At 39.3% G+C, this 18,438-nt stretch overlaps 1 protein-coding gene and 1 pseudogene across 6 annotated transcripts in view; one reads left to right on the top strand and one right to left on the bottom strand.

Annotated features, from left to right (window-relative positions):
- Polq (DNA polymerase theta) overlaps window positions 1–18,438 on the bottom strand; it is a 102,081-nt gene that overhangs the window by 64,750 nt on the left and 18,893 nt on the right. For all 6 annotated transcript variants that reach the window (XR_005491001.2, XM_063270379.1, XM_039088124.2 and 3 more), the window contains 2 exon segments: window positions 10,376–10,522; window positions 8,791–9,003 (listed from right to left, as the gene is read on the bottom strand). Coding sequence is in view for 5 of the 6 variants with exons in the window: in XM_063270379.1 (XP_063126449.1) it covers window positions 8,791–9,003; window positions 10,376–10,522 (360 nt within the window). In the remaining variant the exon portion in view is untranslated.
- Gng10-ps1 (G protein subunit gamma 10, pseudogene 1) lies at window positions 14,380–15,431 on the top strand (annotated as a pseudogene).

The following is an 18,438-nucleotide window of genomic DNA, read 5'->3' on the forward strand; positions in this document are numbered from 1 at the left end:
CCTGTAGAAGTTCTAATTCAAAATGGAAGAAAGACGATATGTTATGTTGGGGTGGAGATTTACATTTGGTCCAACAAGAAACGAAAAGCTATTATCTCCCACCAAAATTACTGAAAACAGTATTTGACCAGGGAAGTGCCCCTGAAGATCTTGGCTACAGACAAAGAGAGGGAGATTGGCAAGATCAACAAAACAGGTAATATATGCACTCATCCTGCTGCTTGAGAACAGCTCTGAGACTGGCTGACACATAAGAAATGTCTTTGCATTGCCAATAGATCTTGTTGACTACAAAATCCCAAGACTTTTCATGCCATTCTTTTAAACGGTATAAATAAAAATTGATATTACAATCTGATTTAATCCAAACTAACTTCTGAAGAAAGACGTTTTCTTTCACCTGCTCAAAGAGCAGGAAATCATCTTTAATTGATCTGTGCACCTGCACATTCCATAGAAACGTCTTTATAAAATTATGTACTGCTTGTAAGGCGTGTATCTGCAGAATGGAAGACCAGGAGGCCAGCCCTGAAAGGACTCACCTACTGTTCGAGTTCCCAGGTTGGTCCTACCTCAACTGCACTGAAGCTGTTTCCTCTAAAGATTTGCTTCCAGGACATTTTCAAAACAGCTAATTTACTTGGTCCAGCCTTTCGGACTTCATTTAAGCCTGTACTTTCTCAACGTACAGAGACTAGACAACAAATGCTACAGCTAGCTTTCTTAACAAATGCTACAGCTAGTTTTCTTTTTGACCTAACCATCTTCCAGCAGACTGGACCTGGCCATGAGAAAAGAGAAGCAGGAAAATTACAGATAGAGATAAAGACAAAGGAGACTGAGAGGGGCAAGACAAAGGACCAAGAGAAGAAGAAAGGGAGAGGGCAAGGGAAATAACCTAACCAAAACATCAGGGTTATAAGGGACAATGAGAAACAGGGGTGAGGGAAGCCCATGAACTGGAGAAGTTTGGGATAAGCCAGGTTGGCAGCATGAACTCTGACATGTGTAACAGGTACTTGTGATGCTAAGGGAGCTGGAAGACCAACATGCTCTCTTGTATACTGAAAGACACCACGGATGGCCATTTGTCCTTTCTGCCAGTGATAAGGAAATGACTCCTTTGATAGAGGGGAACCAGCTTCCTGAGGAATGCTTTTGTCTGCCAGAATTTGAACCTGAAACTGTCCTTCTCCCACTCAGATGTACTCCCCTTAGAAAACATTAGAAACGGGCTGGAGAGACGGCTCAGTGGTTAAGTCACTGACTGCTCTCCCAGAGGTCCTGAGTTCAATTCCCGGCAACCACATGGTGGCTCACAACCATCTGTAATGGGATCTGATGCCCTCTTCTAGTGTGTCTGAAGACAGAGACAGTGTACTCACATACAATAAATATATACAATAAATAAACATTTAAAAAAAGAAAACATTAGAAAACAAACAGGCTTTTAACAGATAATAACAAGATAAAAATAAAATAAAAATCTAACATATTAGAATTGGATAAAACAAACCAACAGAAGGAAAAGAATCCAAGAGAAGACACAAGGATCAGAGACCCACTGGTTCACAGACTCAGGAATCCCACAGAAACACTAAACTGGAAGCCATAATATATACACCGAGGATCTGGTGTAGACCCGTGTAGACCCGTGTAGACCTTGCCCATGTGGCTTCAGTCTCTGTGAGTTCACATAAGCTTTGCTCACGCTGACTTAAAGAGCCTCATTTTCTTGGTGTTCTTCATCCCCTCTGGTTATAACATTCTGCCTACTCTTCCACAGAGGTCCCTGGTCTCTGAGGGGAGGGTCTGAGGAAAGCCTCCCATTTAGAGGTGAGTGTTCCAAGGTCTCTCACTTTCTGCATAATGTCTGGCTGTGGATCTCTGTATTTAAGCTTCTCTGATGATGGCTGAGCAGACACTGAATTCTGAGTACAGGAGAATGTCATTAGGAGTACTGTTGTTGCTTTTCTTCTCCCCTTACAACATCCTCTAGGTCAGGTTATGTAGTCTTAGACTCATGGTCATCCAGGAAGTGTCGGGTATGGGTCCCACCTCATGAAGTGGGTCTTAAGTCAGATCCGATATTGGAAGCTTTTTGCAAGATATTGCAAGCTTTATACCACCATTACCCTGGCATATCTTATAGGCAGGACAATCAAAAGGCAGGTAGATCAAAGGATTTGTGTCTGGGATGGGGTTTATATTTCTCTTTTGGTAGCGTGCACAGTACCTTCCTGTATGAAAGGCTCGGGAACGTTGGCTCTATGTAGACACCAGTTCTACTTCTCCATGTTCAATGGGTTGTGCAGGTGTTGTCTTCAGCAATGGGGTCTCCCTGTCAGTTTGTGATGAGCAACCTACAGTCCTGGTAACTGCCTGGGTTTAGTGATCCTCATGGGACACATGTGGCCAACAACTCAGTTAGATGTAACCCAAATCCAGGGCTCTGTCTCCCCCATTATTTGGTAATTTCAGGTAGATTGCCTTCATATACATATGTGTGTGTGTGTGTGTGTGTGTGTGTGTGTGTGTGTGTGTTTCATGAAGCTTCTACTTTACCCTCCTCCTGACCTGATCCTCCTATTCCAGTCATCCCTCAATCCATCCATAACTATCTATTCTTATTTTCTTTCCTAACAAGATTGATCTGCCCCCCTAGTCCCTTACTCTATAGTTATCATTAACTTGACAGCAAATATCCATATATAAGGCACTATTTTTATCTTTCTGGATCTAGAATACGTCACTCAAGAGTTTCATTCATTTACTTGTGGATTTCATGACTTCACTCTTTGTAATGGCTAAGTAATACTCCATTGTGTAATGTACCTCCTTTTCTTTTATCTATTCTTCTGCTGAGGAATTCTGGCTATTATGAATAGAGGAGCAATAACATGGTCAAGCAAGTGTCTTTGTGGTTGGATGAAACATACTTTGGGTATATGCCCAGCAGTTATATGGCTGGATCTTGAAGTAAATTGATTCCCAGCTTTCTGAGAAACTGCAATAATGATTTCCATGGAGGCTGAACAAGTTTCCACATACACTGCAAATGGATGAGTGTTCCACTTATTCCACATCCTCAACAGCATGAGCTGTCACTTGTTTTATTAATCTTAGCTATATTGATGGGTATAAGATAAAATATCAAAATAGTTTTGATTTCCATGTCCCTGATGGCTAAGGATGTTGAAGTGTTTCTGAGTTTTGTGTTTTGAGAACTCTGTTTAAATCTGTACCCCACCTTTTAAGTAGTTTGTTTACTTGATATCTAGTTTTTATGGTTGGCTTTGAGTTCTTTACATATTTGGATATTAGCCCTCTACTAAATGTGTAGTGGGTAATAAAAAATCTTTTCTCATTCTGGGCTGCTGCTTTGTCCAAGTGACTATGCATTTTGCCATACAGAAGCTTTTCAGTACCATGGGGTCTCATTAACTGTTGATCTTACTGCCTGTCCTAACGGTGTTCTGTTCAGAAAGTCTTTTTCTTGCCAATGAGTTTGAAGCTATTCCTCACTTTCTCTTTCATCAGGTTCAGTGTATCTCCCCTTATCCTGGAGTATTCGGTTCACCTGAGGTGAGTTCTGTGCTGGGTGGTGAGTATGGATCTATATGGATTCCTCTACATGCAGCTATCCAAATGACCAGCACCATTTGTTGAAGGTGCTCTTTTTTCAATGTGTATCTCTGACCTATCAAAAATAAGAAACCCACAGATAGGTTTGTAAGTATGTGTGGGTCTTCAATTTCATTCTGTTGATCAACATGTCTTTTTGTGACAATATCATGCTATTTTATTAGTATGGCTTTGTAGTAGTGTGAAATTAGGGATGTGTACCTCTAGTAATCCTTACGATTCTCTGAACTTTCCTGGAGTCAGTAGTTATATACCTCATTTCAGTTTTCATTTTGTTGATTTGTATATTCTCTCTTCACCATTTAGTAAATTTGGGTGAGAGTTTGCCAATCTTACTAAGTTTCACACAGAACCACCTCGCTGTTTCATTGATTCCTTTTGTTGTGTCATTTGCTTCTCTTTTGCTGACTTTAGCGCTGTGTTTATTTCTTGCTATCTACAATTTCTGGGTTGTTTTTTTTTTCTAGAGCTTGTCAGTTGTGCTATTAAATTACTTGTATTGAGATCTCTCCAGATATTTTATTTAACCACTTCCATTGTGTTTATAAGTTTGGGTATCTTGTGCATCCACTTTCATTCAATTCTAGAAAGTCTTAATTTCTATCTTGACTCATTCTTTTTCATCCAGTACTGAGCTGTTCATTTTCCATGAGTTTGTAAGGTTCCTGTTGCTTTCATTGTTATACCTAGCTTTGATCAGTGCTGGCTGGATAGAATGTAGGGATTTTATTTTTTCAGTTTTCCTGAATCTGTTGAAACTTGCTTTGTGTTCAAGTATGAGGTCAATTTTGGAGAAAGTTCTGTGAAATGCCAAGGAGAAGATATATTCTTTTGTATTTGGGTGAAATATTTTGTAAATATCTGTTAGTTCCATTTGCTTTATGACATCAGTTAGCTCCAGTATTTCTCTGTTTAGTTTCTGTCTGGATAACCTGTCTATTGACGAAAGTATGATACAAAAGTATGATCCTACTATCAGTGTGTGAGGGTCAGTATGTGATTTAAGAAGTAGTAGTATTTCTTTTGCAAACCTGGGTGCCCTTGTATTTGGTGCATAAATGTTCATAATGCCAAGTCTCCTTTGTCAATTTTTCCTTTAATGAGTATACAGTGTTCTTCCATATCTCTTCTGATTATTTTTTATTTGAAATCTATTTTGTCAGATATTATAATGGCTATGCCAGCTTGGTTGTTCAGTTTACTTGCTTGGAATATCTTTTTACAACCCTTTACACTGAGATGATGTCTATTCTTGATGATGATAAGGATAGATACTTTTTAGATGCAACAGAAGGATGGATCCTGTTTTCCAATCCATTCTCTTAGTCTGTGTCTTTTTATTGGGGAATTAAGATCACTAATGTTGAGAGATATCATTGAGCAGTATTTGTTGACTCCTGTTATTTTGTTGTTACACGGTCTGTATCCTCTTTATTTGCTGGTCTGAGTTTATTTATTCCTTAGTTATGATTAACCTCTTTAGTGGAGTTTTCCTTCTAATGCCTTCTGTAAGACTGGATTTGTAAACAGATATTGCTTATATGTAGTTTTATCATGAAATGACTTATTTTTCCATCTATTTTGATTGAAAGTTTTGCTAGGTATAGTACTGTGGTCTCTTAGAGTCTGTAGAACATCTGCCCAGGGTTTTCTGAGTTTTAGTCTCCATTGAGAAGTCATATGTAATTCTAACACATTATATATATTTGATCTTTTTCCCTTGCAGCTTTTAATAGTCTTTTTTTATTCTGTTTGTTTGTTTATTTAGTATTTTGATTATGTTCTAGGGAGGATTTCTCTTTTGGTCCAATCTATTTGGTGTTCAGTATACTTCTTATATCTTGATTGGAATTTCTTTAGGTTAGAGAAATGTTCTTCTATGATTTTGTTGAAGGTATTTTCTGTGCCTTTAACCTGGGTTTCTTCTTCTTCCTATATTCCTATTATTTTTAGATTTATTCTTCATAGTATCCCAGATTTCTTGGATGTTTTGTGCCAGTTGTTTTTTAGATTTAACATTTCTTTGAGCTATTCTTTCTCATGTCTTAGTGTCTAAGAGTCTCTTCTATCTCTTCACTCTGTTAGTGAGGCTTACCTGTGAGGTTCCTGCTTCAGTTTCCAGATGTTTTACTTACAGACGTTCCTCAGTTTTCTGTTTTCCTTATTGATTTTACCTATTTGTTTGTCTGTATGCTTTGCTTTGTTTTGGTTTGGTCTTTTGGGTTGCTGTTGTTGTTGTTGAGACTGGGTTTCTCTGTGTAGCCCTGGGTGTTCTAGAACTCACTTTGTAAGACATGCTGACCCCAAATTCGTAGCGATCTAGCTGCATCTGCCTCCTGAGTGCTACAATCAAAGGTGAAGACCATCATGAACCACCACACACTTACTGATTCTATTTTTAGTTTCAGGTTTTGAACTGTTTTCTTCATTTTTTTGCACTGTTTGTGCTTTCATAAATTTCTTTTTAAGGTTTGAAGTGGACAAGTTGGCAAGTCAGTTGTACTGAATGGTGTTTTGCTGGGGCAAACACATCTACTAATATAGACACTGGTAAAATGCTAAGGCAGACTCATGAAAGAACGTTTTTGCTGGAGCAGACACAGGAGAAAGGATGTTCTGCTACAGCAAGCATGTGAAAGGACACGTGATGAAGGCTTCTTTGCTAATGACATGCAAACATTGGTCTGCCTTCCATTGCATAGTTGAGCTGCATTTGTCCAGACTCCACAGAGACAAATACACCAAAAAAACCTCTGGCAGTATGCTGGTGGCTTCTTGCCACTTCTGTGGACTTGGGCCAATTGTCAGAGTAATGTCAGCTGAGACAGACATGGAGTTTTACTAAGACTCACTGAGGCTGAGACATGCTGAGGCAAGACCTGTGGAGAACACGTGATGTTTGGAGGGAGAATAAATAGGACTCAACGGACAGTGACAGAGGCTTGGCTGGGCTTGCCTGCAGAGCTAGCTGTGCAACACTTATTGGTCTCACTTCTTTGCTGTCTTCACTTCCCTGTGAGAGGCACAGCAAAGAACTTTTCCTGATGTTCCTGTTGACCCTGGTCCTTCCTGCTGACTGGAGTCAAGGCTGAGGCCTGACTGTCTCTTCTAGGTATTCCCACTGCTACTGATTTGTGTTTGCTATCCAGACTTTACCAAACTGTACTGCTGGTATATTCATGAAGTATTATGTGAACTAACTGTGAACAGAACTGCTTATTTCCTGACAACTCAGATAGGACTTGCTCCAAAGAACCATTTCTAAACAGGTCCACTTTCCCCACATCATAAAACCCTTTCTTTACCACTACCCTTGGTGGGTGGTGGGCTAGAAGGTTAAGTGTTTAAGAACCATCATTAAAAGTAGGCTTTTAAAAATTAAAGTTGCAAAGGTATTTGTTCATTTCCTCTCTAAGGACCTCTACCACATTCACACAGGCTGTTTTAGGGTCTTTTTCTTGTACTTCAGCTGTGTTGCAGTACTTGGGGCCTGCTGTGAGAGGGTTGCTGGGCTCTGGTGGAGCCATTGTTCCGGCTGTTACTGATTGTGTTTTTTATGCTGGCATCTGGGCATCTGCTTCCCTGATTATAGCGCTTAGTATCAGCTTATATTAGTCTTTTATATGAGGTATAAGCTTTATAATAGGAAAAATCCAAAGCATATACCATAGAAAACCATTAAGGACAGAAACAAAGGAAGAAAGTTTATACAAGAAAATAAATTTCAGAATACAGTTCGAGAATGGAGTCATGGAACAGGAATTCTGAGTACTTGAGAGAACACTAAGAAAATGACAAGAATTTTGTTACTTCACTTTCTTCAAGACATGGAATTGTTCAAAAATTATGCTTCTGTGTCCCTCCCAGGTGAAGCAGATAAGAATGAATTTGCTTTACATTATTAATTATAACAGGCTATTTTCTTTGTTTTGATGGCTCTATGGACAAATATGGTTTTTGCCATGTAAGGTTTGCCCCTGTGGTTGTACTCTTTACTCTGGTAACTCTTGTTAATACTCAGAGTATAAATGTCTGGTACTCTGAATAAAGTTGGCTATTGTCTAAGACTTCAGTCCACCTCACTTTTAGACTCCATCTCCCAGGTCCTACTCCCTCAAGAGTAGTAAACAGTGACTATCATTTAGCAACTAGTCATACACAAGATAAGCTTGGGCTTTTGCTTCTTTTTTTTGATATTTAATATAAAAACAATTCCACTGCCTAAGTAAAAGCTTGTTGTTTGGATTGCTGGCAATAGCAACCTTACTTGCTAGTGCAAAGTCAGAACCTGAGTCAATTTAGAGACAAAAAGTAGAGTACTTCTGAGCACATCGCACCTACTTGATTTGAGATTGAACACTAGGAAGTGCAGGGAGGAGTTAAGACGCTCACTAGGTGAGCACGAAGACCTGAGCTCATGCCTCCAGCACCCACATAAAAGCCAGGCAGGCTGGCTTGCATCTGTAGACCGAACATTGATGGGGCAGAGACAAACAGATCCTGAGAACTTGACGGAGAAATGACAAATTTCATGTCCAAAATGTAAGGTGGGAGCCTGGATGGATGCATAAGAAGACTTATTATTCTTCCAGAGGAACTGAGTTTTGTTCCAGCACCCATGTTGGGCTGTTTGAACCTGCTTATAACTCCAGCTCCAGGAGATCCACCACCCTCTTCTGCTAATGCACTCATATACCATACCCCATCACAGACACACGTGCATAAAAATATTTTTAAAAATTTTGAAATGAATAAGGAGAATGATAGAAGAAAAAGAATCCAATGTCTCACCTACATATGCATAGGCATAGGCAACAGCACATACACAATTAACTACTGAAAATAGACAGGGGAAAGGAGTAAATGTGGAAATTAATTCATCTTCTAGCGAATAAAATCATAAATCTTGTTATTTATATATCACTGAATCATTTCACTGCACACAAAGAAAAATCTCAATTTTCCACCAGGAGAAAACCAATAGTTAATAATTATCATGTTCACAGTTAACATTAAGCAATCCAAGAGGATGGCATCAGAGTGCTGCACAATAAGAAATACATCATGATAGGAAAGAGCTGGTACTAATCAACTTTCAAGGATACCATCTGTCAGCAACGCCATGACAGCTACGTTCACACTCACCCATTGTATCTACTCCTTTCCTGCCAGCACGACCAACCATCTGCTTATAAGTGAGGATATCTAAAGGCTGACCACCGAAAACCGGAGTGCGAATAATCACCCGACGTGCAGGAAGGTTCACTCCAGAAGAAAGAGTAGACGTTGCTGCCAAAACGCGAATAAGACCTTGACGGAAGGCTCCTTCGATGATATCCCTCTCTTCAAAAGTAAGACCTAAATGCAATGCAGATCCAAAAACATTACCACAGAACCAACACACTGGATCGCTTATACACTGATTTGAAAGTCATCTACAAGCCACTAAAGATCTTTTAAATGACAGTTAAGATTATAAACAAAACATCATCACTATGTATTTTAAAGTATAATCTGCCATCTTTAGATATCATTTGGGTAAGTCAGCAAAATTATCTAAGTTTTAAGTGGAATTGGTGGTTTCTGCAGAAACTACCGTGCTTTTAGCAGAAGCAGATCAAGTAAGCAGAAGTGTGTTCCAATAACATTTTATTTATGAGAACAAACAGCATGTTAAGTTTAACAACATACGACTGATGAACAACCCCTGTTTTTTTGTGTAAGGATATATTTACACATACATAATTTGAAAATTTGACTTAAAATTATATCATGTTTATCATTAAAATCATAGCATACATTATATATGATAAAAAGCTGAGTAGAACTGAAAGGATTAAATTTCCTATCTTAGAAAACATTCTTATGATTGCAATCTTAACATATAAGATCAAAGGCAAGTTGGGGTTGGGGATTTAGCTCAGTGGTAGAGCACTTGCCTAGCAAGCGCAAGGCCCTGGGTTCGGTCCCCAGCTCCGGAAAAAAAAAGAAAAGTTAAAAAAAAAAAAAAAAAAAGATCAAAGGCAAGCACCTCATTCAGTGACTGTCATCACACTGGCGATTCTGACAGCCTACCCACTGTTTTTTTTTTTCCTTTACAGTCTTCTCCAATTCAATGACAATTCCTAAAACAAATTTGACTCTAATATATATGTGAGCTTATGTCAATACTTGACATAAAAGAACAGTAGCATCAAATTTGAGTAAAAAGTATCACTATAACATAAATTTTGAGGAAAGAACATATAGATAGGTTAAAATTTTTAGAATTCACTGTCCCAAAAGTTTTTTAAAAAATCCATTGTCTAGTATATCTATAAAATTCAGATAAGTATGTTTAAAATGCTTATTTTTCTCTGGTTTGACTAATCCAATGTTTCTTAAATAAAATCTACAAGTATTAATGTGATTAATAAGAAAAATATCCACATAAATACAAAAATGAAATTATGGAAGTCTGGTAAAGTCTTTAAAATCTTTTTAGATTTATTTTACTATGTGTTTGTTAATGAACCTGCATGAATATATGTGCAGGACAAGTGTGCAGGAGCTCATAGAGACCTGAAGTGGAAATCAGATCTGCTGGAAATGGAGTTTAGGGAGTCTGCCACACAGGTCCTGGGAATCAAACTCAGGCCCTCTCTAAGAGCCAAAAGTACATGTAATCACAGAGTCCTGTCTCTAGCCCACGATGAGAACATGTTAATAAGAGATTATGAGCAAGGGTTACCTGCATGATGAAACGCTACTCCCCATGGCACAGTATTCTTCAGCACCGAGTCTAGTCCTGAAGGTGAGCGTTTTAACTGATCTATCACTTCAAGAAGGCTCTTTTGGTCTAGAATCACTGGTGGAAATTCAGATGACTTTACTAATCCTATCAAACACATACAAATTAATTAATTAATTAAATTGCCAACTATACAGGTCTCTTTCCTCATTGGCTGTTACCTGCCAAGTAATGAGAGAAATCAAAATTGGTTAAGAAACTACCACCTACTATTATCATCCGTAGATCTTTTAAAGCTACTGGCCAAGAACACTACTATGTAACTGAGATGGGGCGTGACTTGGACCTGAAGAATTTGTAAATCTGCATAGGTTGTTCTAATAATGTATCCCAAAGTTAGGGAGCTTAGCTTTAAGGAGACACGATGTTCAAAGGAGAAAGGGCAGATTAACACTTGTTATGGTTTGAGTATAAAATGGCTCTTGCACGCTGATCCCCAGATGGTAGCAGTTTTAGGAGGTTGTGGAACTTTAGCAGGTGTGGCCTGGCTCATAGCAGTTGACGACTGGAGGTACACCTTTAAGAGTAAAGCACACTTCTGGTTTCCACCTACATCCAGAGCTGACCCAGTCCCACAGTTCTCTGTAGCCAGATCCCCTACGGAGAAAGCAAGACTCTCAGAAGTACAAACAAACCTGAGAGCACAGGAAAGATCACCACTTCTGCTCACATTCCTGGCCCAAAAGGAACCTGCCTGGAGCTTTCTGTTGCAATCTGGGACAGGATCCTTTCTGTCTCTGCCTGTGCCCAGAGCTGAAAATCAGCCTCCAGAAGCATAGACACACGTGAGAGCAGAGGTAAGACCACCACTTTTGCTCCAAGGGACCCACCTAGACCCCCAGGACACAAAAATGCAGGAGCAATCTGCTACAGGATCATTCCGGTTTCAGCCTGTACCCGGAACTGACCCTGTGACACAGCTCTCTGTACCCAAATACCCCTGGAAGAAAGCCAGTCTCCAGAAGTACTGACACACAGGCTTACAGGAGGGTCAAGCCACTGTCAGAGACAGCAAGACAAGCTAACACCAGAGACAACTAGATAGCGAGAGGCAAGCACAGGAACCTAAGCAACAGAAACCAAGACTACTTGGCATCATTAGAACCCAGTTCTACCACGAAAGCAAATACTGGATATCCAAACACACCAGAAAAGCAAGATTTGGATTTAAAATCACATCACGTGATGATGATAGAGGACTTAAAGAAAGATATAAGTAACTCCCTTAAAGAAATACAGGACAACACAGGTAAACAAGTAGAAGAACTTAAAGAGAAAACACAAAAAGTCCCTTAAAGAATTACAGGAAAACACAACCAAACAGGTGAAGGAATTGAACAAAACCATCGAGGATCTAAAACTGGAAATAGAAACAATAAAGAAATCAAAAAGGGAGAAAACCCTGGAGATAAAAAACCTAGGAAAGAGATCAGGAGTTATAGACACAAGCATCACCAACAAAATACAAAAGATAGAGGAGAGAATCTCAGGGGCAGAAGATACCATAGAAAACATTGACACAACCATCAAAGAAAATACAAAACGCAAATAGCTCCTAATCCAAAACATCCAGGACACAATGAGATGAAACCTAAGGATAATAGGTACAGAAGAGAGTGAAGACGCCCAACTTAAAGGGCCAGTAAATATCTTCAACAAAATCATAGAAGAAAACTTCCCTAACCTGAAGAAAGAGATGTATATGAACATACAAGAAACCTATGGAGCTCCAAATAGACTGGACCAGAAAAGAAATTCCTCCTATCACATAATGGTCAAAACACCAAATGCACAAAACAAAGAAAGAATATTAAAAGCAGTAAGGGAAAAAGGTCAAGTAAAAGCAGACCTATCAGAATTACACCAGATACCTCACCAGAGACTATGAAAGCCAGAAGACCCTGGGTGATGTCATACAGACCCTAAGTGAACACAAATGCCAGCCCAGGCTACTATATCTAGCAAAACTCGTGATTAACACAGATGGAGAAACCAAGATATTCCATGAAAAAAAAAACCAAAATTACATAATATCTTTCCACAAATCCAGCCATACAAAGGATAATAGATGGAAAACTCTAACAGAAGAAGGAAAATTACACCCTACAAAAAGCAAGAAGTAATCTCCTTGCAACAAAACCAAAAGAAGAGAGACAAACATAATTCCACCTCTAAAAACAAAAATATCAGGAAAAAAAATCACTATTCCTTAATATCTCTTAACATCACTGGACTCAATTCCCCAATAAAAAGACATAGACTAACAGAATGGATATGGAAAGAGATCCCAGCATTTTGCTGCATACAGGAAACACACCTCAGTGACAAAGACAGACACTACCTCAGAGTAAAAGGCTGGAAAACAATTTTCCAAGCAAAGGATCCTAAGAAACAAGCTGGAGTAGCCATTCTAATATCTAATAGAATTGACTTTCAACCAAAAGTTATCAAAAAAGATAAGGAAGAACATTTCATATTTTCATATTCATCAAAAAAAATCCACCAAGATGAACTCTCAATGCTGAATATCTATACTCCAAATGCAAGGGCACCTACATTCATAAAAGAAACCTTACTAAAGCTCAAAGCACACATTGCACCTCACACAATAATAGTGGGAGATTTCAACACCCCACTCTCATCAATGGACAGATTATGAAAACAGAAACTAAACAGACACAGAGAAACTAAAAAAAAAAGTTATGAAGCAAATGGGTTTAACAGATATCTATAGAACATTTCATGCTAAAACAAAAGAATATACCTTCTTCTCAACACCTCAGGCACCTTCTCCAAAACTGACCATATAATCGGTCACAGAACAGGCCTCAACAGATACAAGAAGATTGAAATAAACCCATGCATCCTATCAGATCACCACAGACTAAGGCTGGTCTTCAATAACAACAAAAACAACAAAAAGCACACATACACATGGAAGTTGAACAACTCAATAACTTGGTCAAGAAATAAAGAAATTAAAGATTTTTTAAAATATAATGAAAATGAAGGCACAATATACCCAAACATATGGGACATGATGAAAGGAGTACTAAGAGGAAAACTCAGCTCTGAGTGCCTCCACAAAGAAACTGGAGAGCATACATTAAGAACTTGACAGCACACCTAAAAGCTCTAAAACAAAAAGAAGCAAACACACCCAAGAGGAATAGAAAGCAGGAAATAACCAAACTCAGGACTGAAGTCAACCAAGTAGAAACAAAAACAACTATACAAAGAATCAACAAAACCAGGAGCTGGTTCTTTGGAAAATTCTGTAAGATAGATAAACCCTTAGCCAGACTAACCAGGCAGCACAGAGAGTGCATCCAAATCAACAAAATCAGAAACAAAAAGGGAGGAAATTCAAAAAATCATCAGCTCTTACTACAAAAGCCTATATTCAACAAAACTGGAAAATCTGGAGAAAATGAACAATTTTCTAGACAGATACCAAGTACCAAAATTAAATCAGAATCAGACAAACCATCTAAACAGTCCCTTAACTCCTAAAGAATTAGAAGTAATTATTAAAAGTCTCCCAACCAAAAAAAGCCCAGAACCAGATGGATTTAGTGCAGAATTCTATCAGACCTCCAAAGGACACCTAATACCAATACTCTTCTTTTTTTTTTTTTTTTTTTGTTCTTTTTTTCGGAGCTGGGGACCGAACCCAGGGCCTTGCGCTTCCTAGGCAAGCGCTCTACCACTGAGCTAAATCCCCAACCCCACCAATACTCTTCAAATTATTCCACAAAATAGAAATAGAAGGAACGTTACCCAATTCCTCCTATGAATTCACAATTACACTTATACCAAACCACACAAAGACCCAACAAAGAAAGAGAACTTCCGACCAATTTCCCTTATGAATATCAATGCAAAAATACTCAATAAAATTCTCACAAACCAAATACAAGAATACATGAAAAAATGATCATCTAGCAGTTCCGCCCAGCCACGCCCATAGCCTTAGCTGCCATGTCTTCCGAGGCCAGTGTGAGCGCCCTGCAGTGCCTGGTGGAGCAGCTGAAGCTGGAGGCCTGTGTGGAGGGGATCAAGGTCTCTCAGGCAGCTGCAGAGCTTCAGCAGTACTGCATACAGAATGCATGCAATGACGCCCTGCTGTTTGGTGTTCCGGCTGGAAGCAACCCCTTCCTGGAGCCCAGGTCCTGTCCATTAACTTGAAGACTGGGAAGAAGCTCTCTGAGGAACCTGTGTGCACATGGTATGGATGACTGCTGCCAAGTCCCAAGAAAACAGATTTCAAGAGCCAAATCATTTTCTCTGTGGCCTGGTCCTAGGTCAAAATTCTACAGAAATCAATGTTTTGTTTTGTTTATTAACTCACTACCAAACCCACTGGTTGCATGTGTTCCGTCACGGAGCCTGTGCAGCCTGCCTGGGATAAAGGCACGTTTTGTTTACTGGGTATTTGCATTTCGGCATGGAAATGTTGTATTTCCAAAACCTGAGTATTTGTAATTTTCCTAACATTTTTATACTCTAATAAAACTTTTTCATAAAAGTTTACAGTTACTAAATTAGACAAGTATAAATTGGGGAATAATTAATATCCTGGTTTTGTAAAGGAGAGCTTTTCCACTCACCAGTAAGCAAACAGTCTGACTTGGACAGGAAACTTGGGAGCTGCTCCTTAGCAAACAAGAACATGGATGTGTTGTTAGGTCGCCCTCCTGTGTGAAGCCATTAGAGCTTTCTTTAGTTCCTGTATTCTACAACTTATAATTGTGCTTGATGCTTTTAAAAGTGTGCTCGTGCCTTTAAAAAATGTTTAAATGTGATCTACACTTAGAACCAATTTAACAATTGGTTAAAAACAAAATGTGAAGATATTATAACCTAAAAGAATTCATGTCACACATATTTTATTGGGGTGATGTGCCTTCAATTTAATTGGGGACACTTTTAGAAGGAAAGATTGTATTTGTAATAATCTTTGAAGAGCTTGGAAATAAAATTTTTTGTCTAATTCTTAAAAAGAAGAAAGAAAATGATCATCCATCATAATCAAGTAGGCTTCATCCCAGGAATGCAGGGATGGTTCAATATACAGAAATCCATCAACATAATCCACTACATAAACAAACTCAAAAAAAAAAAAAAAAAAAAAAACATGATCATCTCACTAGATACTGAAAAAGCATTTGACAAAATTCAACACCCCCTTCATGATAAAAGTCTTGGAAAGATCAGGAATTCAAGGTCCATACCTAAACAAAGTAAAAGCAATATACAGCAAACCAGAAGCCAACATCAAAAGAAATAGTGAGAAACTTGAAGCAATCCCACTAAAATCAGGGACTAGACAAGGCTGCTCACTCTCTCCCTACTTGTTCAATATAGTACTCAAAGTCCTAGCCAGAGCAATCAGACAACAAAAGGAGGTCAAAGGGATACAAACTGGAAAGGAAGAAGTCAAAATATCACTATTTGCAGATGATATGATAGAATACATAAGTGACACCAAAAGTTCCACTAGAGAACTCCTAAGCCTGATAAACAACTTCAGCAAAGTGGCTGGATATAAAATTAACTCAAACAAATCAGTAGCCTTCCTCTACTCAAAGAATAAAAGCTGAGAAAGAAATTAGGGAATTGACACCCTTATACATACAGCCACTAAACACAGACAATATTGCTAATGCCAAGAGGTTCATGCTGACAGAAGCCTGATATAGCTGTCTCCTGATAGGCTCTGCCAGAGCATGACAAATACAGAGGCGAATGCTGGCAGCCAACCATTGAACTGAGAATGGGGTCCCCGGTAGAGGAGTTAGAGAAAGGATTGAAGAAGCTGAAGGGGTTTGCAACCCCATAAGAACAACAGTACCAACCAACCAGAGCTCCCAGGGACTAAACCACCATCCAAACAGTACACCTGGACAGACACATGGCTCCAGCTGCATATGTAGCAGAGGATGGCCTTGTTGGGCACCAGAAGAAGCCCTTGGTTTTTCCAAGGCTGGACCCCCAGTGTATAGGAATGTCAAGTTGAGGAGGCAGGAAAGGTTGGGTGGTTGGGTTAGAGAAAGGGGATAACATTTGAAATGTAAATTAAAAAATATCCAATTAAAAAGTAAAGAGCAAAGCCCACCCTTGCCAGCTGCTTCTGAGGTCTGAATTGAACCTCTTCCAAGACCTCTTGAATGGGACTCAAGGAGGCGATGATTGATGTAAAAGCAAGAGGAGTTTAATCATTCTGACATGTTGGGGCCTTCCCACTTTAATAGGAGGGGACCCTGAGCAGACTAACAGAGTTATAGACCTTGCAAACAATTAGGGCAGAATTCAAACAATTGGACCAGAATTGGCACATTGGTAACTAGGCAGGGTACTATGCGCATTTGGTGGAGCAAAACAACTTTCATATTGGAATCAGTGTACCATTCAAGACTTTCCCAAGGAAGGACTCAGTGTACTGTTCAAGACTTTCCCAAGTGTGGGTCAGTTGAAAGCCACAGGTAGCTTTGTGTGATAGTTTGGCTTGTAGTTGTTCCAGGAATTAAACCAGCTTTTTTCTTCCTGGAAGGGAGGGGTCCTTGTGCTCGGAAGTTTGTGGTGGGAATTTTCCCACTGGCCCCATATTGGCCCCAACTCTTGGCTCTTTCACTTCCTGTCTGCTGCCATGATATAAGGAGCCCAATTCATTTGCTTTTGTACCCTATGAAACCATGAGCCAAAATAAACCTTTCCTTTCTTAAGTTCCTCTGTCAAAGTGACACAAAGTAACTAACACAACAACCAAAGCCTTGCTCAAGATATGCCCATCAACCCACACACCAGCACCACCCATCAACCCACACACCAGCACCACCCATCAACCCACACACCAGCACCACCCATCAACCCACACACCAGCACCACCCATCAACCCACACACCAGCACTATCTGGGATCCTAGTTCTCTGTGCAGATTCCTCTGGCTCCTTTGTCACTGATCTAATTAGTCACAGGTTTCTTAGCGCCCAGTGTTGTCTTTTAGTGTTACTTCTCCCCTAGTAGGATTTTACATACAGGAACTCTCCCTTCTTAAACAATTTCCCAGACTTTTAGATTCCTGAACTTCATTTAAAACATACTTTAATGTGTATCTTACTTACAATTTTTATATAAACTTTTCTTAAAATTCCAAGAAACCACATAGGGTTGATAATGTTTTATTTTGCTAAAGACAATAAACATATCTTAACCTATTCCCCATCAGTATATTTATTTCAAAAGAGATGTTTTGTTTGTATGTATGTATGTATGTATGTATGTATGTATGTATGTATGTATATGTATGTGTATGAAGGTGACCATGTGTGTATGAGCATGTAGAGATAAGAAAACAATTTGAAGTGCTTCTCCTCAGGAAATGTCCACCTGGTTTTTGAGGCAAAGTTCCACACTAGCCTGGAACTTTTATTTTATTTTATTTTTCTTGAATATTTTATATACTTACATTTCAAATGTTACCTCCTTTCCACCTCCCATCTCCCTCTCTCTCCTGCTTCTATGAAGATGTTACCACTCCCACTCACCCACTCCAACCTCAATATCCTGGCATTCCCCTACACTGGGGCATTGAGCCTTCACAGGACCAAGGGCTTCTCCTCCCATTGATGCTGGACAATGCCATCCTCTGATACACATGCAGCTGGAGCCCTGGGTTGCTCCACGTGTACTCTTTGGTTGGTGATTTTGTCCCTGGAAGCTCTGGGGGGTCTGGTCACTTGATACTGTTGTTCTTCCTAAGGTGTTGCAAACCCCTTCAGCTCCTTCAGTCTTTTCACTAACTCCTCCATTGGGGTCACCTTTTCAGTCCAATGGTTGGCAGCAGCCATTCTCATCTGTATCAGTAGGAACTTTCAAAGTAAGCTAACCTGGATGGTCAACAATTCCTGCCACCACTCCTGTGCTGGGATCACAAATACCACTGTGCCTTGGGTTGCCGTTTGTTTTTGTTTTTGTCTTCAGTGTCGTTCTAGAGACCAAAC

This window comes from Rattus norvegicus, chromosome 11 (assembly GCF_036323735.1).
Source record: "Rattus norvegicus strain BN/NHsdMcwi chromosome 11, GRCr8, whole genome shotgun sequence".
NCBI classification, from domain to species: Eukaryota; Metazoa; Chordata; class Mammalia; order Rodentia; family Muridae; genus Rattus; species Rattus norvegicus.